General features: G+C 41.8%; 1 protein-coding gene, 1 long non-coding RNA gene and 1 other non-coding gene across 3 annotated transcripts in view; 1 reads left to right on the top strand and 2 right to left on the bottom strand.

Moving 5' to 3' along the window:
• LOC106578122 (uncharacterized) overlaps window positions 1-2,254 on the bottom strand; it is a 29,330-nt gene extending 27,076 nt beyond the window's left edge. The window contains exon 1 of the mRNA XM_082965326.1: window positions 1,983-2,254. Within this exon, the coding sequence (XP_082821452.1) occupies window positions 1,983-2,148 (166 nt within the window). The 5' untranslated portion in view covers window positions 2,149-2,254. The remainder of the gene's footprint in view (window positions 1-1,982) is intronic.
• Window positions 2,255-12,253: 9,999 nt separating this feature from the next.
• On the bottom strand, window positions 12,254-16,837 carry LOC106578128 (uncharacterized). Its single transcript, XR_001322339.3, has 3 exons — window positions 16,649-16,837; window positions 14,078-14,582; window positions 12,254-13,954 (listed from the first exon to the last, which is right to left on the bottom strand). It is a non-coding gene; the product is annotated as an uncharacterized LOC106578128 (long non-coding RNA).
• A 323-nt stretch (window positions 16,838-17,160) lies between these two features.
• On the top strand, window positions 17,161-24,821 carry LOC123723738 (uncharacterized). The gene is made up of 2 exons (XR_014381496.1): window positions 17,161-17,431; window positions 24,070-24,821. It is a non-coding gene; the product is annotated as an uncharacterized LOC123723738 (transcript).
• Window positions 24,822-25,998: the final 1,177 nt, after the last annotated feature.

Raw genomic sequence — 25,998 nt, 5'->3', positions numbered from 1 at the left:
ATAGTTGAACACTTTTGAACGATTTAATACCTTCAAAAATTAAGGAGAAGATAGAGAGAGCTGGCTATATTTCATCTATTTTTCACTTCCACTTAGCTAACGAATGCAGTTAGCTAGTTAAGCCTACTCAAACACCCAGCTCAAAAAGAGATGGATGCTATGTTAGTGTAACCAATGGCTAGCTAGTTAGCAGTGGGCGCTAATAGCGTTTCAATCGGTGACGTCACTCGCTCTGAGACCATGAAGTAGTTCTTCTTTCCCTTGCTCTGCAAGGGCCACGTTTTTTGTGCAGCGATAGGTAACGATGCTTCGTGGGAGGCAGTTGTTGATGTGTTCAGAGGGTCGATGGTTCAAGCCCAGGTTGGGGCGAGGAGAGGGACAGAAGCAACACTGTTACATTAGCTAGCTGGCTATGGCTATCCAACCATGGAACTCTTCCAACTCAAGGTAAGCTTTTGGTTGAATTTATTTATTTCCACCGGGGCAACTGCTAAACTGCCTGCTGACTACACTGTACTGCATGATTGTAGAGGGTTTACTAATATGTTAGTTCTAGTAACTATGACGTTACAATTCAACTAGACAAGTCAGTTAAGAACAAATTCTTATTTACAAAACACGGTCTCTGGGGAACAGCGGGTTAACTGCCTTGTCCAGGGGCAGAACGACAGATTTTTACCTTGTCAGCTCGGGGATTCGATCCAGCAACCTTTTGGTTACTGGCCCAACGCTCTAACCACTAAGCTACCTGCCGACCCCATGTTAGCTAATAATGGTGACAACGATGTAGGCTGTGTATAGCAGTTAGCGGTTATGATATGAAGGTTTGGCTTGGAAAGATTTTATTGCCTGGTCACAGACAGCTGATGTGTTGTGCACTGAAGGGAAAAGGTGAGAGCACGTAAATGCGAGAAGAAATGATAGCTACAACGTTCAAAGTGATCATACTGTTTGCATGTTGCTGCTACGAAAGTGAACTGCGTTTGCGTGTGATCAGGGGTGTATTCATTCCGTAGATTCTGTTGAAAAACTTTATTAAACAGAAGCAAACAGAACAGGTATAAACATACCTGAATTTGTCCAATAGAAACTCTTGTTTGCAACTGTTGGACTAATGATTACACCCTAGATCAGCTAGTTGCAGGCAAGAGTGTGCATGGCGGTATTACATGTGTCGCTGTCTGTCACCTTGATTTCTCAAATGTTTCTCAACCTGTGCATCTATGTTGTATACTATCATTCATAGGCTAGGCTGTATGAATGATGGCTCATGATGGCTGTAGGGAAAATGTAAGTATCATGTAGTAGCCTAAACCTATCAATGTTACATTGAATGGAATATGAATGACAGTTATCCAATATGCTGTAATAGAAATAAGGCCGTGCTCATAAAAAATAAATAAAAAAAAGATTGTCCTCCATCTTTAACAGCACCGACCGCCACTGACGAATACATTGATAAAAGTCACCTTGTCTGAGATTTACATGGTTATCAAAACGTCACGCCAGGGTAAGCCTACATGAAACACAGTCCTTATTTTAAGTGTTCTAAAATCCCCTATGGGAAAAATGAATGGTGGATAAACGATTGGAATCATTTCCCTGTTTGAGCGCTAGGTTTTATGGGTATTATTAGACCTCCACTGTGGGACTCTATACAGGCTTTAGACATCAGGGTTGGGGTCAATTTGAATTTGAAAGCCGATAAATTCAAGACTAGGCTAACTATAATGCCAATTCAATAATTAAAAACTCGAATCCATTTTCAATTACTTCTCAGTGATTGAAGAGAAGCTATTTATTTCCAAATTTGATCAATTTTTGAATTATAAATTCAAATCACTTCCTGTTTTTATGACAATGTTTTTATCCATGCACGGTAAGTTTAAAACCAACTTCTTCAACATGTATGAAGTGGTGATTAGTTAACAGTTTATCAATAAAGTGGAACTATAGCTAGCTATCAGTATCAACATACGAACCTATTCGACATTGTTGTATCTCTGGTGTCCTCCGCAGCAGTCTCCGTAGCCGATCATTCTCCTCCTCGTACACCACTACCGTTTTCTCAACTTCCCCGAAAATCTCCAAAGCAGCCGCCGTTAAACATTCATTTAAAAACACACACAACGTCTGTAGTTTAGACATTTCAATAAAATTAGAGTTGGGTAGCCTATTTAGTTAAGTCAGTATGTATTTTCTTTACTCCACACAAGGAACAAAAATAACTCGTTACCAATCCTACTTCCGTGTTCTAGTCAAGGAATCTTAGGACGTTCTTTGTTCTAGTTGGTGATGAACCCAGAAACACAACAGGGCCGCCAGCTGGATGGGAGTTTACTGTGCAAGGCAGCCTACAGACCAGTAGTAAAGGAAAACGACGACTACATGTAGACAAACAGTGGTTATCATCAGTATAGGATGATCTGGGAGAATCAATTCTTCCTCGGGAGTCAACAGTTTATCATTATTCTATACAAGATTAAATCAACATGATGAATGAGAAGCATTAGGTCAGAATTTACGAGAAATACTCTTGGAAATACTCTTGGACAAATGCAAGGATACCTTTTCTGGAATAGTTTTACATTTCATGTATCAGTTACGTCAGCCTGACCAAAATCAAATGACCAGATATTGCTGTTTCTATTGAAGGGAAAAATTAACCAGACTTTGAACAGCAGACCTGTGAATTTCCTACAATACTCTGTACTGTTTGATCATTACCTCGTCATTAAAATCAAATCAAACTTAATTTACATACATTGTTTTACAACATTAAGTCCATGGTACAGTATATCTATTTATCTGAGAGCCACAGTATGAATGGTCTGGAGTTGCTTTCCTTTCCTAAGAGTGTTGTCCACATTCTGTTTTTTTATTCCCATCTTCTGACTGAAGACCTTATTTCTATTGTCAGTTTTTCTATTTTTGTGGATATTATTCATATTCCTCAGCAGATAAGTCTTCTGAGTCAATATTTTATAACAGACTGAGCAGCCATGTTATTTCACTCCTGTATGAGTCTGTCCATGTTCATTTAGGTGCTTCTTGGGATTGAAGCTTTTCCCCCTGTCACCACAGCTAAATGGTTTCTCTCTTCTGTGAATGCATATAATGTCTGGTTATGTGTTACTTGGGATTGAAGCTTTTCCCCCTGTCACCACAGCTAAATGGTTTCTCTCTTCTGTGAATTCTCATGTACATGGAAAGATGTTTGAAGATCTTGCCATAAAAGGGGCAGGTGTAGGGTTCCCCCATTGGGGGGTTCGGATCTAATGGTGGGCTGAAATCCAATGGTGGGTTGCTGTCAAGTCCTACATGGTTGCTGCTTATGGCTGAGCTGTGGCTGTAGGCATTGTTCTTATTATCGGGAATTTTGAAACCCTTTAGGTGGGTCACAGTGGCAAAAGGTTTGAGATCTACTGGTTTAGAGTCACTCTCTGTTCTTCACAGTCTGGGTTTGGGGAAGAGTCAAGAACTGAAGTGGGTCTTCCTGATCACATTCTCTTTTCAAACAGGAAGGAGTGAAATTGAAATCAGTGATATCAGGCCCCAACTCTTGAATCTGCTCTTCCTTCTGACTGGTCTGAGTTCCTCCTCTTCGTCTATAATCAGTGTGGGTTCTGGGTCCTCCTGCCCCAGACTGCGTCTCCACTCCTGCTCACAGTGCTGCTGCTCAGGGGGAACCTCCTCTTCAGAGATAGTGAGAGAGAGCTGCAGGGAGTCTGGAGGGAAGGAGGGGAGGGTAGAGGTAATCTACGGTATATACCACAGAAGTAAATAGAACACCTGAATCATACAGATGAATTCAAGATGTATATGACCTATACAGCCTTTAGATGTGCCTGAGTGCAAACAGCTAGCACCAGATTCCAAGTTAGTCGATTTTTACAAAGTCCATATTGATACAGAAACAAACAATAATTAAGATAAATTTAATAACAAGCTGATTGACAAAGTCATGACAAATTTGAATAATTTAATGCTACCACCCCTCCAAATCAAGAACAGCCACCTATATCTCTGGAGACATAATAACAATTTGTTGGTATTTTATTAGGATCTCCATTAGCTGCAGCGAAATACATACACACATAATATCTAGGTGAAATAGGGGAGAGGCTTTGTGTCTTGAGGTGTTGCTTTATGTTTTTTGAAACCATGTTTGCTGTTCATTTGAGCTATCTGAGATGGGAGCTTCATACAATTATGGCTCTATATAACATTGTACGCTTTCTTGAATTTGTTCTGGATTTGGGGACAGTGAAAAGACCCCTGGTGGCATGTCTGGTGGGGTAAGTGTGTGTGTCAGTACTGTGTGTAAATTGACCATTCAAACAATTTGGAATTTTCCACACTTTACGTGTTTAACATTACAGAAACTTCCATTAAAGAAAACCCTCTGTGTTCTATTAGATAGATGGCTCTGAATCAACGATATGACAGAAGTTCAAAAGCTGTAACAATTTTTGTTGTGTTATGGTCAATAATATCAAAGGCTGCACTGAAATCTAACAGTACAGCTCCCACAATCCTCTTATTATCAATTTCTTTCAACCAATCATCGGTCATTTGTGTCATTGCAGTACATATTGAATGCCCCTCTCTATAACCATGCTGAAAGTCTGTTGTTCATTTGTTTCCAGAGAAATAGCATTGTATCTGGTCAAGACCATATATTTTTTTTTAAATATGTTTGCTAAGGGCCGGCATCAAGCTGATTGGTCCGTCCTCAGTATCTTTCCATCAAAGTTGTCAATACCAGGTGGTTTCTCATTATTGATGGACAACACTTTTTCCACGTCACCCACACTAACTTTACAAAATTCAAAATTATTATGCTTTTCCTTCATTCTTAATAATTTTACGCCAGAAAATGATGGCTCACATTTTGTTGTTGGCATTTCATGCTTAAGTTTGCTCATTCTGCCAATGAAATATTCATTGAAGTAATTGGCAACATCAAAAGGTGTTGAGCCATCTGATTCAATGAACGATGGAGTTGAATTAGTCTTTCTGCCCATCATTTCATTTAAAATTTTGCAAAGCTTTTTATCCATTTCACTGTATAATTTATCTTTGTTTCATAGTTCAGTTTCTTCTTTTTGTTTAGTTTAGTGACATGATTACTGAATTTACATTACGTTTGCCAATCGGCTGTGCAGACAGACTTGTTTGCCATTCCTTTTGCATCATCGCTCTCAACGAGATATTTTTTAAATTCTTCATCAATCCACTGGGATTTTGCAGTTTTTACAGTAATTTTCTTAATGGGTGCATGCTTATTAGTAACTAGAAGAAGCAATTTCATAAATGCATAAAGTGCAGCGTCTGGATGCTCCTCAGTACACACATCATCTTTTTTATTTTCAACATAGTAATCAGTACAGAATGTTTTGTGTGATCTCTTATAGACAATTTTAGGCCCAGCCTTTGGAACTTTGGCTTTCCTAGATATGGCTACTATATTATGGTCAGTACATCCAATGGGTACAGCTTTAGAGCAGGTTTTGTAGCATTAGTAAAACATGTGATCAATACTAATGGATGATTTAGTTCCTGTACTGTTTGGAAAACCCTGGTAGGTTGATTAATAACCTGAACCAGATTACAGGCACTGGTTACAGTGAGCAGCTACATTTTGAGCAGACAGATTGATAAAAACAAAACAAGTCTATATTCAGGTCACCTAGAAAACAGACCTCTGTGTTAACATCCACACACATTATCAAGCATTGCACACATATTATCCAGATAATGAATGTTAGCACTTGGTGGCCTATAGCAGCACCCCAAAAGAAGAGGCTTTAGATGAGGCAGATGAGCCTGCAACCACGACACTTCAACAGCGTTAGACATGAGTTCCTCTAAGATGATCAGGAATATGTCTCTGAACAACACAGCAACACCTCCACCAGAAACATTCCTGCATTTTCTGTAGATGTTATATCCCTGTATTGCTACTGCTGTATCATCAAAGGAATAATCCTTAGTGAGTTTCAGAGAATGGCAAATATATGAACGTTATCTGATGTTAGCAAGTTATTGATTTCATGAACCTTATTTCTAAGGCTACATATATTAATATGGGCATTTTCTTCTTCTTCCTGAGTAGCTTATCGGTGATAGACATACTGTATATATATATACAGTGCATTCGGAAAGTATTCAGACCCCTTCCCTTTCCAGATATTGATACGTTACAGCCTTGTTCTAAAATGGATGAAATAAAAAATGTTCCTCATCAATTTACACACAATACCCCATAATGACATCACAATACCCCATAATGACATCACAATATCCCATAATGACATCACAATACCCCATAATGGTAAGTATTCAGATCCATACTATCTGGAGCGTCACAGGGAATGTCCAGACCCTTCAGGTGGGTCACAGTGACAAAAGGTTTGAGATCCACTGGTTTAGAGTCACTCTCTCTTTTCTCCACAGTCTGGGTTTGGGGAAGAGTCAAGGACCAAAGTGTGTCCTCCTGATCACATTGACTTTTCACACAGTAAGGAGTGAATATGGAGTCTTTGGTATCAATGAGCCCTTGAAGCTGCTCTTCCTCCTGACTGGTCCTGACTTCCTCCTGTTCCTCTTTAATCTGTGTGGGCTCTGAGTCCTCCTGCCCCAGACTGGGGCTCCACTCCTGCTCACAGTGCTGCTGCTCAGGGGGAACATCCTCTTCAGAGAGAGAGAGAACTGCAGGGAGTCTGGAGGGAAGGAGAGGAGGAGCAGAGGTTATCTATTATCTATATAACATAGAATTAAATAGAACACAAATCATACAAATTAAACATCTCTGAAAAAAACCCACCTAAACTTTGTTAAAACAAGTGAAACTACGTTTGTATTTAATCCTCAGGTACCCTAAAATGTAAATAAACTATAATATTTCATACGGAAAGTAGTATGTTCAATAGGAAAACAAAATAAGCCGGTGTGCGTCTTCTTCATAGCACGCGCCAAGACTGATTTTCAACTTTGACTCTGTACCCAAACTCATATTTCTTCATAATTATTCAAGTTACAAGCCTGAAACCTTGAACAAAGGCTGTTGATATCTAGTGGAAGCCATAGGAATTGCAATCTGCGGCTGGAATTACATAGGACCCATAGCTTTCTTGAACGCAAGAACAAAACAGAGGATATTTGAACATAACTATGGATTATTTTGAACCAAAACAACATTTGTGGATGAAGTAGAAGTCCTTGGAGTGTTCTTCTTACGAAGAACAGCAAAGGTAATCCAATTTTTCTTATAGTAATTCTTAGTTTAGTGAACGCCAAACTTGGTGGGTGTCAAATTAGCTAGCCTGTGATGGCGAGCTATCTACTCAGAATATTGCAAAATGTGCTTTTGCCGAAAAGCTATTTTAAAATCTGAGACCGCGATTGCATAAAGGAGTTCTGTATCTATAATTCTTAAAATAATTGATGTTTTTTGTGAACGTATATCGTGAGTAATTTAGTAAATTCACCGGAAGTTTTTGGTATGTTTGCTAGTTCTGAATGTCACATGCTAATGTAAAAAGCAGTTTTTTTATATAAATATGAACTTGATTGAACAAAACATGCATGTATTGTATAACATAATGTCCTAGGAGTGTCATCTGATGAAGATCATCAAAGGTTAGTGCTGCATTTAGCTGTGGTTTTGGTTTTTGTGACATTATATGCTAGCTTGAAAAATGGGTGTGTGATTATTTCTGGCTGGGTACTCTGCTGACATAATCTAATGTTTTGCTTTCGTTGTAAAGCCTTTTTGAAATCGGACAATGTGGTTAGATTAACGAGAGTCTTGGCTTTAAAATGGTGTAAAATAGTCATATGTTTGAGAAATTGAAGTAATAGCATTTCTAAGGTATTTGAATATCGCGCCACTCGATTCCACTGGCTGTTGAGTAGGTGGGACGATTTCGTCCCACATACCCTAGAGAGGCTAAGGATACTATAGTTAACACCTTTCACAATGGATTTATTAACTACAAAAAGGGTAAGACGTATTTACATTTTTATTCTGGTGCTGCTCTGCACACACAAGGTCGATAGATAGCTAGCTCTGGTCCAATGCTAAGCCAACTCTCGGAAGTTCAATTATGTTCAAAGCTCCTTCATAGATTCTGTTCCTCACAGGTATATTTCTGTGGGCTTATTTCAGACAAGCAAGATGCCCAGAACCAGTGGTGGAATAAATATCCAATTGAGTAAAAGTAAAGATACCTTCATACAAAATGACTAAAGTAAAAGTCACCCAGTAAAATACTACTTGAGTAAAAGTCTAAAAATATTTGGTTTTAAATATACTTAAGTATCTAAAGTAAAAGTATAAATCACTTAAAAATCCTTACATTTAAGAAAATCGGACGGCACCATTTTCTTGATCATTTACGGAAAGCCAGGGGCACACTACAACACTGACATAATTTACAAACAAAGCATTTGTGTTTAGTGAGTCTGCCAGATCAAAGGCAGTAGGGATGACCAGGGATGTTCTCTTGAATACTTTTGGGTGTCAGGGAAAATATATGGGGTAAAAAGTACATTATTTTCTTTAGGAAAGTCTCCTCCTCCACCCCGTCTCCCTCTCTCCCCACCTGCAAAATGTCAGTCGCATCTCGCGGCCTACACTTGTCTATCCAATGCATGTAGCTAAACAACTATAGCTTGCCTGCTCCATAGTAGGGTTGAATATTTTCCCGGTATTTTATAAAATGTTCCATCCGGAGAATAAATAACTTTTCTCCTGGGTAACCCGGTATTTCTCACCAAAACCGGAAGCGTCATTCAAAAGCATTATAAAATCTAAGAAATAGGCCTATGTCTGGATTTGATTAGAGCAGGTATTCCCAAACTGGGATACGCAGCTGGAGGTTGAATGTTTGAAGGGGTACGGGACTATAAAAAGTTTGGGAACCACTGGTCTAAAGCATTGATAAAAAAATTCAAGCCTGATGCAACCTGAGCCTGATGAGCCATACATTAAATACATCTTGTTTGGACTTGGATTGATAACGTTATATAGGAGGTTCTGTCCACCACCACTGGTCATCTCAATTTCCAGGTAGTGAGGCATTGACAGGAGGACCATTCAAAGGTTTGAGTAAGAACATGATCATTGGTACCTCACAGGCTGACTGCTCTGATCGTTGCTGGTGGTGTCGATGTGAATATCTAACAAAGTTCTGTGTGGACGTTATTTAGAGATTCTGTGTGATGTGATGTGTGGAGATAGGAAAGGAGAGACTACCATTACCGAATATGTTAAATGAATAGAACACTAGTGTGATGGAGGAGTTTGTGAAGAATGAATATATAAACTCCTGTATTATTGCCGGTACGACTGTATTTATAGTTAAATAGTTACATTTATAGTTAAAGTTTGCCTGTTTCAAGATCTGGAACTAAAAGAGAGAATGGGGACGTGTCGTAGTAAGAACAAAAATACAGCTTGCCCCGAACCTCTGGGCCCTGACAAAATGATGAGTCAGAAATTTGGGAACTGGGTGTTAGTCCAAATAGTTAAATTGACTAAATGGAGCTTTCCCTTTAGATGGAACTCTCAGTGCAGAGAGACCTGGAGAAACCAGAGGACTCTCAGTGCAGAGAGACCTGGAGAAACCAGAGGACTCTCAGTGCAGAGAGACCTGGAGAAACCAGAGGACTCTCAGTACAGAGAGACCTGGAGAAACCAGAGGACTCTCAGTACAGAGAGACCTGGAGAAACCAGAGGACTCTCAGTACAGAGAGACCTGGAGAAACCAGAGGACTCTCAGTGCAGAGAGACCTGGAGAAACCAGAGGACTCTCAGTGCAGAGAGACCTGGAGAAACCAGAGGACTCTCAGTACAGAGAGACTTGGAGAAACCAGAGAACAGCTGGAAGAGGCAGAGAAGAGACACAAAAAAATAAAAAGTTAAATGGGGGCACACCTTTTACTGCCGCCCCAATCACTGCAGCCCCATCGGGGGCACAGCATTTCTAACAGCCCCGTCGAGAGCACAGCCTTTACTGCAGCCCCAATCATAGCTCCAAGACCAAGCCATAGGGGGACAAGATCAAGTGCCACCACCCTACCAGTCACCTCAAACCACTACACAAAGACACGTTTTGGGAACTCCAGGCGAGCATAATTACTCGTTGACTGGAGTCAAATCAAATCAAAGTTTATTTGTCACGGCGCCGTGAAATGCTTACTTACAGTCTCTAACCAATAGTGCAAAAAAGGTGTTAGGTGAACAAAAGGTAGGTAAAGAAATAAAACAGTAAAAAGACAGGCTGTATACAGGAGCGAGGCTATAAAAGTAGCGAGGCTACATACAGACACCGGTTAGTCAGGCTTATTGAGGTAGTATGTACATGTAGGTATGGTTAAAGTGACTATGCATATATGATGAACAGAGAGTAGCAGTAGCGTAAAAGAGGGGTTGGCGGGTGGGGGGTGGTGGGACACAATACAGGTAGCCCGGTTAGCCAATGTGCGGGAGCACTGGTTGGTCGGCACAATTGAGGTAGTATGTACATGAATGTATAGTTATAGTGACTATGCATATATGATAAACAGAGAGTAGCAGCAGCGTAAAAAAAGGGGTTGGGGGGGGTGGCTCAATGCAAATAGTCCGGGTAGCCATTTGATTACCTGTTCAGGAGTCTTATGGTTTGGGGGTAAAAACTGTTGAGAAGCCTTTTTGTCCTAGACTTGGCACTCCGGTACCACTTGACATGCGGTAGTAGAGAGAACAATCTATGACTGGGTGGCTGGGGTCTTTGACAATTTTTAGGGCCTTCCTCTGACACCGCCTGGATGGCAGGCAGCTTAGCCCCAGTGATGTACGGGCGACGCACACCCTTTGTAGTGCCTTGCGGTCAGAGGCCGAACAATTGCCATACCAGGCAGTGATGCAACCAGTCAGGATGCTCTCGATGTTGCAGCTGTAGAACCTTTTGAGGATCTCAGGACCCATGCCAAATCTTTTTAGTCTCCTGAGGGGGAATAGGCTTTGTCGTGCCCTCTTCACGACTGTCTTGGTGTGTTTGGACCATTCTAATTTGTTGTTGATGTGGACACCAAGGAACTTGAAGCTCTCAACCTGCTCCACTACAGCCCCGTCGATGAGAATGGAGGCGTGCTCGGTCCTCCTTTTCCTGTAGTCCACAATCATCTCCTTAGTCTTGGTTGTATAGGCTGTCTCGTCATTGTCGGTGATCAGGCCTACCACTGTTGTGTCGTCTGCAAACTTAATGATGGTGTTGGAGTCGTGCCTGGCCAGGCAGTCGTGGGTGAACATGGAGTACAGGAGGGGACTGAGCACGCACCCCTGGGGAACTCCAATGTTGAGGATCAGCGTGGCAGATGGGTTGCTACCTACCCTCACCACCTGGAGGCGGCCCGCCAGGAAGTCCAGGATTCAGTTGCAGAGGGAGGTCTTTAGTCCCAGGATCCTTAGCTCAGTGATGAGCTTTGAGGGTACTATGGTGTTGAACGCTGAGCTGTAGTCAATGAATAGCATTCTCACATAAGTGTTCCTTTTGTCCAGGTGGGAAAGGGCAGTGTGGAGTGCAATAGAGATTGCATCATCTGTGGCTCTGTTAGGGCGGTATGCAAATTAGAGTGGGTCTAGGGTTTCTGGGATAATGGTGTTGATGTGAGCCATTACCAACCTTTCAAAGTACTTCATGGCTATGGACGTGAGTGCTACGGGTCTGTAGTCATTTAGGCAGGTTGCCTTTGTGTCCTTGGGCACAGGGACTATGGTGGTCTGCTTGAAACATGTTGGTATTACAGACTCAAATCAGGGACATGTTGAAAATATCAGTGAAGACACCTGCCAGTTGGTCAGCACATGCCTGGAGCACATGTCCTGGTAATCCGTCTGGCCCCGCAGCCTTGTGTATGTTGACCTGTTTAAAGGTCTTACTCACATCGGCTACAGAGAGAGTGATCACACAGTCGTCCGGAACAGCTGGTGCTCTCATACATGCTTCAGTGTTGCTTGCCTCAAAGCGTGCATAGAAGTCATTTAGCTCGTCTGGTAGGCTTGTGTCAATGGGCAGCTCGCGGCTGTGCTTCCCTTTGTAGTCCCTAATAGTTTGCAAGCCCTGCCACATCCGATGAGCTGTCAGAGCCGGTGTAGTTGTTCTCAAGTCCTGTTTGACGCTGCCGTTTGTGGCGAGCAGGGCTGCGGCTTGAAAGCTCCGGGTCAGCGTCTAGCCCTTGTAGCTCAGTGCGGATGTTAGCCTGTAATCAATGGCTTCTAGTTGGGGTATGTATGTACAGTCACGGTGGGGACGGCGTCCTCGATGCACTTATTGGTAAAGCCAGTGACTGATGTGGTGTACTCCTCAATGCCATCGGAAGAATCCCGGAACATGTTCCAGTCTGTGATAGCAAAACAGTCCTGTAGTTTAGCATCTGCTTCATCTTACCAGTTTTTAATAGACCGAGTCACTGGTGCTTCCTGCTTTAATTTTTGCTTGTAAGCAGGAATCAGGAGGATAGAGTTATGGTCAGATTTACCAAATGGAGGGTGAGTGAGAGCTTTGTACGCGTCTCTGTGTGTGGAGTAAAGGTGATCTAGATTTTTTTTCCCTCTGGTAGCATATTTAACATATCGATGGAAATTTGGTAGAACTGATTTAAGTTTCCCTGCATTAAAGTCTCCGACCACTAGGAGCGCCGCCTCTGGGTGAGTGGTTTCCTGTTTGCTTATTTCCTTATACAGCTGTCTGAGTGCGGTCTTAGTGCCAGCATCTGTCTGTGGTGGTAAATAAACAGCCACGAAAGTATAGCTGAAAACTCTCAAGGCAAGTAGTATGGCCTGCAATTTATCACACTATACCACGATAGTGGGGACCGTTGTCTGCCTCTTGCTGGCCAGTAATTACCTAATAGGATACAGGAACCGTCCCCAGCCAATGGGACGACCGCAGGCCCGGAGTAGAGGCCCAGAAGATACTGGTGAGGTTGCGAGAGGAAAACAAGACTTCAGAAACTATGAACTAATTCCTTTCCACAGCACAGATGGTGGCGAATGGCATCTTCCCGAACACTTCCTGTTGGGTCTGTGGGCTAAGCCCACAGGGGGTAGGTGAAGGGCTTCCTTCATTGGGTGTCCCAGCCGGTGTAAATGAAACTTTGACCATTCTCCCAGCACTGTGGTTTTACAATTCCCCACCTCAGCGACTGGACCTTATGACACGTTTTGCTTTTTATAACCAAACTTGGAAAGGTAGTTATAGAAGACCTTGTGAAAATAAAATCTGGCCCCCCCTATCCCAATAGAAGGCTCATTGACTGCAGCCTGGTGTATACAGGGTAATGGGTCTGTCTACCTAGGTGAAAATGTGTGCAATTGTACAATGGACTCTGATGGAGAATCAAATTGCTCACTGACAGTTCATGATTTGCAGATGGGCAGAGACTTACATGTAAGTGTTGTCCTCCCAGTGCATAATATAACCTTGGAAACAAAGAAATCAGCCTCTAATGGGACCTATTGGTTGTGTGGGAACAGCATATCCGGCTGCGACACAGCCCGGGATTAAACTCGGGTCTGTAGTGGTGCCTTAGACTGCAGCGCCACTCGGGAGGCCCTGTGCTAATGCTTGCTGGTAAACCTAGCTTTAGATGGCTGGTTGTAACATTGTAGCTTGCTGTTTACCAGCCATATAAACTCAGCAAAATAAGAAACGTCCCTTTTTCAGGACCTGTCTTTCAAAGATAATTCGTAAAAAAAATATTAAAAACTTCATAGATCTTCATTGTAAAGGGTTTAAACACTGTTTCCCATATATTTGTCTAGCTGTGTCCAGTCCAGGTGGTGCTTGTACAGGCAGACCATCTATGGGAGGAAGGATGTCAGCGATGCACAGCAGCTAAAATCTGGTCCTGACAGTCCAAGCGCTCCTTGACGACAACAACACCAGGCTCCAGAGCAAGGAAGCTGTAAAACAGGAAATAACAACAACAAAATGTGAAGACATTACAACACTGCACAACATCAATTCACCTCCCAAGTTTAGATAAGAAGAATAACCTCATACAATGCATTGAAAATTATATTCACCTGAAGTGCTGGTACTGCTTGATCTGTTGCCTGAAGTACGGAGTCAGGTGTTGTTGCCAGCCATAGCTTTCCACCAGCACCGTACCATCCTCCAGTCCAACCAGCTGTGGGATGTTGAACCTTGTCACAGTGCTGTTCTTCACAACACCAGCAGTCTCAGACAGTGTTCACGCTGGTCTTTCTGAAGCACTGCTTGAGGCCAAAGCACCGGTCGGGGGGAAAACTTTGGCCTGTGATCAGGAAGTGAAGGTCCAGACTGTGGTGGAGCGTGTGCATGGTCCTCCAGGTACAATACCAGAGCACAAACCTGTTCTTGTTTTGGCCACTACAGTTATCACTATTCAGGTCCATATGTGTTTCCCCAACTCCGTAGTTGGTGAAGAAATGGGACATGTAGTTGATGACTGCACTGCTGCCTTTGCTTGCTTGGGCCAGCTCTCTTTTTGATGGGAGGCCATTGTCCTTGTATGACTGGTGGAGGAGAGTCAGGCGTGTTCTACTGATGCTGAAAGACAAATTCCAGATACAAATATTTTAGCATTTTTATACAATAGATGCTAACAGCAAGCTTTAACTAGCAATACAAACCGATTTGTCATAGTTACCTAAAGTTAACCAAATAGGTTCAATGTTAGCTAGCTAACATTAGGCTATAACTAGCAATGCGAAATGGCATTCTGAGGAAACATCACTAACGTTACACAGACATCATACATGCAAATTAATGTTAGCTAGCAAGCCAGCCAGCTAACGTTAGCTAGCTAACAGCAAGCTTGAACTTGGGGTCTTTTGTTTAGACATGTAACGTTAATGTTAGCTAGCTAAAAAATGAACTATAATCCCAATCCATAGAGTAACGTTACTAGCAATACAAACAGATTGTCATAGCTAAGTTAACCGAATAAGCTAGGTTCAATGTTAACGTTAGCTAGCAAGCCAGCGATCGAACTCCAGCTGGCTAGCTAACTGCAAGCCTTAACTCGCAATGAAAACAACTTTCTGACAAAATTAGAAACGTATATCTGAAACTGTACCTAGATTCCAATTTGACAGAGAATCCAGGTAGACGCTACACAATTGGCTGCCAGGAAGCACGAGGGCCTTACTCTGAGTCATTGTCACACTAGGATTATGAGGATGCAGTAAAGTCTATAGCTAGTTAGATTGCTCCTTTCCCCCCCAACTTAGCTATTCCCTTTATAATTAGACTTTAGCATGTTCCAAATTTTCTAATTTACACCAGCCAAGAGTTTGTCTCGTCAAAACTTTGACTCCTTTAACGCAATTTATTTATAGTCCTGGCGTTCGACTGCCTTTAATGACCTAGATATCTTTCTGAACCTTTCCTCTGTAGTAACTCCCTCTGTTTAAGAAGTACAATTACATTTCTTATCACATATTGTGATAAAAGCACTGAAATGTTTTATATATATACTTTCCTGAAAATCTCCTTCCATCTTTCAGAGTATTTCTCATCCATTTTGTCTTAACGCTGCTCATTCGTGATATTGTTAGAATTTTTTTATGAGTAATGACAGTTGACTCTTGATAAGTGCACTTTGTATAACTACAAACTATGTTTTAAGTGAACTCTAGTCCCAATTCAACAACATTCTTTATAATTTCACTTGATAACTGCATTTTCTGGTTTTAGTGCAAGCTGTCACATCAGTCCCAAGCGGTTACAGTTGTCAGAAATCACCATTGTTACAATGTTTTGTCTTTTAATATTTTACTTTATACAAGAAATGATCATTGTAGATCACCATGGGGTTTATTAGAGCGGTTTCCCTCATTGTACACTGAACAAAAATATAAACGCAACATATAAAGTGTTGGTCCTGTGATTCAGGTGCTGAAATAAAAGATCACAGAAATGTTCCATATGCACAAAAACGTCTCTCAAAAACGTTCTCTCAAATTTTGTGCACAAATTTGTTTACATCCCTGTTAGTGAGCATTTCTGCTTTGCCAAAATAACAGGTGTGGCATATCAAGAAGCTGACTAAACAGCATGATTATTACACAGGTGCACCTTGTGTGGAGGACAATAAAAGGCCACTCTAAAATGTGCAGTTTTGTTACACAATGCCACAGATGTCTCAAATTTTGAGGGAGCGTGCAATTGGCATGCTGACTGCAGGAATGTCCACCATAACTGTTGCCAGAGAATTGAATGTTCATTTCTCTACCATAAGCAGTCTCCAACTTCGTTTTAGAGAATTTGGCAGTATGTCCAACCGGGCCTGAACAGCAAACCATGTGTATGGTGTTGTGTGGGCAAGCGGTTTGCTGATGTCAACGTTGTGAACCGAGTCCGCCATGGTGGCGGTGGGGTTATGGTATGGGCAGGTATAAGCTACGGACAACAAACACAATTGCATTTTATCGATGGCAATTTGAATGCACGGGGGTACCGTGACAAGATCCTGATGCCCATTGTCATGCCATTAATCCACCACCATCACCTCGTGTTTCAGCATGATTATGCACAGCCCCATGTCACAAGGATCTGTACCCAATTACTGGAAACTGAAAATGTCCCAGTTCATCCATGGCCTGCATACTCACCAGACATGTAACCCATTAAGCAGTTTGGGATGCACTGGATCGACGTGTACGACAGCGTGTTCCATTTCCCACCAATATCCAGCAACTTCTCACAGCCATGGAAGAGAAGTGGGGCAACATTCCACCGGCCACAATCAACAGCCTGATCAACTCTATGCAAAGGAGATGTGTCGCACTGCATGAGGCAAATGGTCACACCAGATACTGACTGGTTTTCTGATCCACGCCCCTAAATTTTTTAAAGGTACACTACATGGGATCTTTTGTTTCAGCTCAAGAAACATGGGACCAACACTTTACATGTTGCATTTCTATTTACTGTTTGTCAAATTATAATTATTGTATTCATTTTTAAGTTATATAACAACATTCTAACCTTGTTGACAATTATCTAGTGCAAATATGGCATTATTTCACTATTTGTATCCGTTTGGATCAGTTTCAATGGGGGCCTTTTATTTTGAATGCGAACCGGAAATTCCACTATTGTGGTTCATCCTTATTGTGGCTAGCTTCAGGATTGGAGGTGAATGTTTTGATTTCAAACACCCTTTTTTTTGTGGAGTAAACAAAGACATACTGAACTAAATAGGCTACCCAACTCTGTCGTCTAAAATATGTCTAAACTACAGTTGTTTCGTGTGTTTTTAAATGAGCATTTAACGGCGGCTACTGTGGATATTTTTGGGGAAGTTGAGAAAACGGTAGTAGAATACCAGGAAGAGAATGATCGGCTACGGAGACTGCTGCTGAGGACACCGGTGATACCTCTATGTAGAATAGGTTCGTATGTAGATATACTGGTAGCTAGCTATATTTCTACTTAATTAATAAACTGATTAGACAAAAATCACAATTTTAACCATTTTAAAACATTGTATTTAAATGTTTTACTTTCGATTATTTACCTACCTACCTATCTGGATGGCTAGCTAGGTACTGTAGCTAATAATTGTTCTCTCCATTTTTGTTCTATTGGTCTATACATCAATTACGCTTTTAGCTGCGAATGTGTAGCCTACAAGATGTAATAAACCATTGAAACAATTAACAATTGTTATGTATGATTCAATAGTTGTCTGCATATTTGATTACTTATCTAAAGATAGAGAGATAGCCAGGCCCAGACCTACAGATCGGTCTGATTGATTCATTGATGGGAATAACCAGGAAGGGAAGGCTGTCTCGCTCTGTACTCTCGTTATTAACCAAACGGCTCATATTGCAATTTTGGAAATAGGAAACTACCTACCTTTTGAAATGTGGTTACGGGATTTAGGGAATGTAATACATATGGAAAATATACGATACAATACCTCCAATAGAAGTCCATTGTTTTACTAAATATGGCAGCCGATACTGGATAAATGGTCTAGTCCCGCTTCATAACTGGGTTGACGATCTGCTGCTACTCTGTGTTGTACTCGATTCAATATTTATTTTTGTTTAACTACATTGCATTGAATTTATTTTGGAGGTATCTGACATGTACAATGTGGACCCATAGGATATCACTTAAAAGTATTAATTAAAACGCTTGTTTCCCGAAGTGGTCCTCAATGGTAAAAACAATAACACACACAATGATTAAAAGGCAAGACAAAATTACAAACAACAAATACATTCATTTATATTGACTTCCTAAAAAGTGGCACTATTCAATGCCCTTCTCCCTAAACCTTAAAAATCAACCATATTAATTTCACATTAAAACAATCTATTAATTGCTTATACCTATATAGAAAATGGCGCCGATAGATAGGGCAGCCGTACATCTAGCTCCTTGGCAACTTTGCAGTATTTTTTTTTTTTAATATGTTATACAGGCATTGTGGGTCTCTCTCTCTCTCTCTCTCTCTCTCTCTCTCTCTCTCTCTCTCTCTCTCTCTGTCTGTCTGTCTGTCTGTCTGTCTGTCTGTCTGTCTGTCTGTCTGTCTGTCTGTCTGTCTGTCTGTCTGTCTGTCTGTCTGTCTGTCTGTCTGTCTGTCTCTGTTGCGCTACACCCGCATTAACATTTATGTGACTAATAAGATGTGATTAGATTTGATTCAGATAAATACACCTGACCAGCAGTAGGGGGCGCAAGGGGCAGTGGAGTGGTTTCTCTTAGACAACCTTGTCCAAATGAAAACCTTTGCCTACTTTTTAAAGATATTTCTACTTTGTCTTTGCTTGATCTCCAAGGGGAGGTTATTCCATAGACAAATGCCTGTATACGAAAACGTGCTCCTCGCAGTACTGTTTACGCTTGGGATTTTACAAGACATAACACTAGCTCTGGTATTGTAACTGTGTTGGTTATAGACCATATCAATGTGGTTTTTCATGTAACCTGGGGCACGATCATTTAAGATGTCAAACATATGATTAAGTTTAAGTTGGTCCACTCTGGACTCCAAAGGCAACAAGCCCACCTACTGGAACTGCTGTACCTCTATGTGGGTCCTAGGGGGGGGGACATTCAGCATATACCTGATAACATTATGTGGTCCTGGGGGGGGGGGGGGGACATTCAGCATATACCTGATAACATTATGTGGTCCTGGGGGGGGGGGGGGACATTCCAGCATATACCTGATAACATTATGTGGTCCTGGGGGGGGAGCATTCAGCATATACCTGATAACATTATGTGGTCCTGGGGGGGGGGGGGGGGGGACATTCAGCATATACCTGATAACATTATGTGGTCCTGGGGGGGACATTCAGCATATACCTGATAATATTATGTGGTCCTGGGGGGGGGGGGGGGGGGGACATTCAGCATATACCTGATAACATTATGTGGTCCTGGGGGGGGGGAGCATTCAGCATATACCTGATAACATTATGTGGTCCTGGGGGGGGGGGGGACATTCAGCATATACCTGATAACATTATGTGGTCCTGGGGGGGGGGGGACATTCAGCATATACCTGATAACATTATGTGGTCCTGGGGGGGGGGGGGGGGACATTCAGCATATACCTGATAACATTATGTGGTCCTGGGGGGGGGGGGGGGGGGACATTCAGCATATACCTGATAACATTATGTGGTCCTGGGGGGGGGGGGACATTCAGCATATACCTGATAACATTATGTGGTCCTGGGGGGGGGGGGGGGGGACATTCAGCATATACCTGATAACATTATGTGGTCCTGGGGGGGGGGGGGGGGGGGACATTCAGCATATACCTGATAACATTATGTGGTCCTGGGGGGGGGGGGGACATTCAGCATATACCTGATAACATTATGTGGTCCTGGGGGGGACATTCAGCATATACCTGATAACATTATGTGGTCCTGGGGGGGGGGACATTCAGCATATACCTGATAACATTATGTGGTCCTGGGGGGGGGGGACATTCAGCATATACCTGATAACATTATGTGGTCCTGGGGGGGACATTCAGCATATACCTGATAACATTATGTGGTCCTGGGGGGGACATTCAGCATATACCTGATAACATTATGTGGTCCTGGAGGGGGGGGACATTCAGCATATACCTGATAACATTATGTGGTCCTGGGGGGGACATTCAGCATATACCTGATAACATTATGTGGTCCTGGGGGGGGGGGGGACATTCAGCATATACCTGATAATATTATGTGGTCCTGGGGGGGACATTCAGCATATACCTGATAACATTATGTGGTCCTGGGGGGGACATTCAGCATATACCTGATAACATTATGTGGTCCTGGGGGGGGGGGGGGGGGGACATTCAGCATATACCTGATAACATTATGTGGTCCTGGGGGGGGGGGGGGGGGGGGACATTCAGCTTATACCTGATAACATTATGTGGTCCTGGGGGGGGGGGGGGGGGGGCATTCAGCATATACCTGATAACATTATGTGGTCCTGGGGGGGAACATTCAGCATATACCTGATAACATTATGTGGTCCTGGGGGGGGGGGGGGACATTCAGCTTATACCTGATACCATTATGTGGTCCTGGGGGGGGGGGGGGGGGGGACATCCAGCATACAGTGCCTTGCGAAAGTATTCGGCCCCCTTGAACTTTTCGACCTTTTGCCACATTTCAGGCTTCAAACATAAAGATATAAAACTGTCATTTTTTGTGAAGAATCAACAACAAGTGGGACACAATCATGAAGTGGAACAAAATTTATTGGATATTTCAAACTTTTTTAACAAATAAAAAACTGAAAAATTGTCCGTGCAAAATTATTCAGCCCCTTTACTTTCAGTGCAGCAAACTCTCTCCAGAAGTTCAGTGAGGATCTCTGAATGATCCAATGTTGACCTAAATGACTAATGATGATAAATAGAATCCACCTGTGTGTAATCAAGTCTCCGTATAAATGCACCTGCTCTGTGATAGTCTCAGAGGTCCGTTTAAAGCGCAGAGAGCATCATGAAGAACAAGGAACACACCAGGCAGGTCCGAGATACTGTTGTGGAGAAGTTTAAAGCCGGATTTGGATACAAAAAGATTTCCCAAGCTTTAAACATCCCAAGGAGCACTGTGCAAGCGATAATATTGAAATGGAAGGAGTATCAGACCACTGCAAATCTACGAAGACCCGGCCGTCCCTCTAAACTTTCAGCTCATACAAGGAGAAGACTGATCAGAGATGCAGCCAAGAGACCCATGATCACTCTGGATGAACTGCAGAGATCTACAGCTGAGGTGGGAGACTCTGTCCATAGGACAACAATCAGTCGTATACTGCACAAATCTGGCCTTTATGGAAGAGTGGCAAGAAGAAAGCCATTTCTTAAAGATATCCATAAAAAGTGTTGTTTAAAGTTTGCCACTAGCCACCTGGGAGACACACCAAACATGTGGAAGAAGGTGCTCTGGTCAGATGAAACCAAAATCGAACTTTTTGGCAACAATGCAAAACGTTATGTTTGGCGTAAAAGCAACACAGCTCATCACCCTGAACACACCATCCCCACTGTCAAACATGGTGGTGTCAGCATCATGGTTTGGGCCTGCTTTTCTTCAGCAGGGGCAGGGAAGATGGTTAAAATTGATGGGAAGATGGATGGAGCCAAATACAGGACCATTCTGGAAGAAAACCTGATGGAGTCTGCAAAAGACCTGAGACTGGGACGGAGATTTGTCTTCCAACAAGACAATGATCCAAAACATAAAGCAAAATCTACAATGGAATGGTTCACAAATAAACATATCCAGGTGTTAGAATGGCCAAGTCAAAGTCCAGACCTGAATCCAATCGAGAATCTGTGGAAAGAACTGAAAACTGCTGTTCACAAACGCTCTCCATCCAATCTCACTGAGCTCGAGCTGTTTTGCAAGGAGGAATGGGCAAAAATGTCAGTCTCTCGATGTGCAAAACTGATAGAGACATACCCCAAGCGACTTACAGCTGTAATCGCAGCAAAAAGTGACGCTACAAAGGATTAACTTAAAGGGGCTGAATAATTTTGCACGCCCAATTTTTCAGTTTTTGATTTGTTAAAAAAGTTTGAAATATCCAATAAATTTCGTTCCACTTCATGATTGTGTCCCACTTGTTGTTGATTCTTCACAAAAAATGACAGTTTTATATCTTTATGTTTGAAGCCTGAAATGTGGCAAAAGGTCAAAGTTCAAGGGGGCCGAATACTTTCGCAAGGCACTGTATGCCTGATAACATTATGTGGTCCTGGGGGGGACATTATAGCCCACTATACCAAGCAGAGCAGGCATAATCAAAATGACACTGAATCAAGGTTGAGACAAGCAGTTTCTTAACTTTGATGTTAAAATATCTAGTGTTACGATATACAAATTTCAATTTGTTCGCCATTTTGAGAAATAATTTTTAGCAGCAATCAGGTCTCCAGAAAGGGATTGATCTAAGGACACACCAAGATAAGTTACACTTGTTTTAGATTCCATCTCCTTGCCTTCACAGTTTACCGTTATCTTGTCAGCCCTAAGCAATCTACGTTTTGTTCCAAACAAAATCGATTACGTTTTTCCCAAATGTAGCGACAATTTTTTTGTCAGTCAACCAATCTGTAACAAAATGCAATTCCTTTCTCATGGTCTCCTCTATGTAAACTGTATCCTTCTCTGATACCAGTATGGCTGAGTCAACAGTATGAAGCAGGAGTTTGCACTTTACTGTATCTGGCATATCATTAACATATATAAGAAATAAGAGAGGCCCTAAAATTGATACTTGCTTATAATGATTATGTGTTGACTTCTTATATGGACCACCTGGGGAGAACCCTGACAATGAGTAACAATACACAGGGAACCAGTATGGATATATACACAGGGTACCAGTATAGCTGTATACACAGGGAACCAGTATAGCTCTATACACAGGGTACCAGTATAGCTGTATACACAGGGTACCAGTATAGCTGTATACACAGGGTACCAGTATAGCTGTATACACAGGGTACCAGTATAGCTGTATACACAGGGTACCAGTATGGCTGTATACACAGGGTACCAGTATGGATATATACACAGGGTACCAGTATAGCTGTATACACGGGGTACCAGTATAGCTATATACACAGGGTACCAGTATCGCTGTATACACGGGGTACCAGTATAGCTGTATACACGGGGTACCAGTATAGCTGTATACACGGGGTACCAGTATGGATATATACACGGGGTACCAGTATAGCTGTATACACAGGGTACCAGTATAGCTGTATACACAGGGTACCAGTATAGCTGTATACACAGGGTACCAGTATGGATATATACACGGGTTACCAGTATAGCTGTATACACAGGGTACCAGTACTGAGTCACTGTGGCTTTATGACGATCTGCTGACTGTTTATAATATGGAATAGAGGTCGACCGATTATGATTTTTCAACGCCGATACCGATCCGTATTGGAGGACCAAAAAAAATGGACAAGCTAGATAAACTAGTAATATCATCAACCATGTGTTGTTAACTAGTGATTATGTTAAGATTGATTGATTGTTTTTTATAAGATAAGTTTAATGCTAGCTAGCAACTTACCTAGCAACTTACCTTGGCTCCTTGCTGCACTTGTGTAACAGGTGGTCAGCCTGCCACGCGGTCTCCTCATGGAGTGCAATGTAATCGGCCATAATCGGCATCAAAAAAATGCCGATTACCGATTGTTATGAAACCTTGAAATCGGCCCCAATTATTCGGCCATGCCGATTAATTGGTCTACCTCTAATATGGACCACCTAGTACTACAAGTAGGAATTTTAGTTTTTTCTGAATATGTGATGTTTTGTTCCTCTACATTTGTAATTCCATTCAACACTACAGTGAATGTCAATGTTTGTATATCTGTTTTTTCGTATAGGAAAGTTATTAAAAAAGATATATAAAAAAAAATGTCTGAGTCAACAAAAGCATTTTGAAATGGCATTGTGACTCAGGCATGTCTAAAGTCTGTATAGGTAACCTCTGCTCCTCCTCTCCTTCCCTCCAGAATCCCTGCAGCTCTCTGTCTCTGAAGAGGAGGTTCCCCCTGAGCAGCAGCACTGTGAGCAGGAGTGGAGTCCCAGTCTGGGGCAGGAGGACCCAGAGACCATACAGATTAAAGAGGAACAGGAGGAAGTCAGGACCAGTCAGGAGGAAGAGCAGCTTCAAGGGCTCTTTGTTACCAAAGACTCCATATCCACTCCTTCATATGTGAAAAGTGAATGTGATCAGAAGGACCCATGTCAAGAAGCCATACTAGCTGAACACCCAACTCTCAGTCCACTGAAAACGTCTAAACTACAGTTGTTTCGTGTGTTGTTAAATGAATGTTTAACGGAATCTGCTGCTGTGGAGATTTTTAGTGCGGTTGAGGCATCTGTAGCAGAGTACCAGGAAGAGAATGATCTGCTACGGAGACTGCTGGGGATCACACCGGAGATAAAACTATGTAGAATAGGTTAGTATGTATATCTATTGATAGTTAGCTATAGTTCTAGTAAATTAATAAACTGTTTATGCTTTTTTATCACCATTTCAAAAAATTTAAGCATTTTTATTTATTTTTTACTTTTACCTTGAATGGATGATAATAGCCCCGACATGTCAATGCTTTCCCTTGCTTGGACAACCTAGGGTTTAATGGAAAGAGATTTCCAGGTTAAGGGGGACTTAGACAGCAGCTTCACATTTTTCCAATTACAACAACCTATATGTCCCCTGCCTGTCACGAATGATGAGTAAAATTCTATTTTAACTTTCCCGGAAAGTTGGTCTTTATTTTGCACTTCTGACTCCGGTGCTACATTTGAGTTATTCAACATCCATTTTGATTTAGCTGAGGATGATGATTTGGTCAAGTGTTAAATGTTTTATCTAGAAACACTTGATCCTTGATTGTGATACAGTTTTGTAAACCTTGAACACTCAACTTAATTATCATTCAAAATAACTTTACAAATACAAAAGACACACTTGCTGTTTTAAAACAGATTTCCACAGAGTTTCTTTTTTTCCCCCCCGAGTTTCCATTAGCGCAGGAAGTGTCGTAATTCAGGGTAATGTGCAACTCAAAACACCTCTATGGTAATGTGTTAAAACAATACACAGTTTGTTTCTGTGTATATACCCTGTATCTTTTATATTCGTACAATTATTTTGCGGTGCACAGGAGGATGGTGGCAACTTAATTGGGGAGGATGGGCTCGTGGTAATGGCTGAAGCGGAATTAGTGGAATATCAAATAAATCATGGTTTCCATGTGTTTGATGCCATTTCATTTTCTCCGTTCCGGACATTATTATGAGCCATCCTCCCCCTCTGCGGCCACCTGTGCTACGGTGATATGAAAGTAAAGTTTCTAAGGTTTTGAAAATAGTTGTTGTTAAAACAGCCAGTTTCAGTCAGCTGATTCTAGTTATTCCTTCTGGATAGTTCTAGTCAAGCAGCTTTCATGCTGACTAGCACGTGCGTCCAAGGGCACCATCGTGCGCATGTTGATTTTTGCCACACCAGACGCGATCAGGACATACAAGTTGAAATATCAAAATGAACTCTGAACCAACTGTATTAATTTGGGAACAGGTCGAAACACATGAAACATTCATGGATATTTAGCTAGCTAGCTAACTTGCTGTTTCAAGCTAATTTGTCCTGGGATATAAACATTGGGTTGTTATTTTACCTGAAATGCACAAGGTCCTTTTTTTCTGGATCTTTGTAGAATTTTGACCCATTTTGAGTCACACAAAATCGTGTGTTCTCTACTCTGACAATTAATCCACAGATAAAAGGGGAAAACTAGTTAGTTTCTCGTAATCTCTCCTCCTTCAGTCTTCTTCGTCTGTGGATTTATGGAGGTTGGCAACCAACTTTAAGGTGTGTTACCATCACCAACTGGACTGGAATGTGGACCTCAGTTCATCTTTCAATCTCCGAC

Source organism: Salmo salar, chromosome 18 (genome assembly GCF_965601325.2).
Source record: "Salmo salar chromosome 18, fSalSal1, whole genome shotgun sequence".
Taxonomy (NCBI): domain Eukaryota; kingdom Metazoa; phylum Chordata; class Actinopteri; order Salmoniformes; family Salmonidae; genus Salmo; species Salmo salar.
This window is presented reverse-complemented; position numbering and strand designations above follow the sequence as displayed.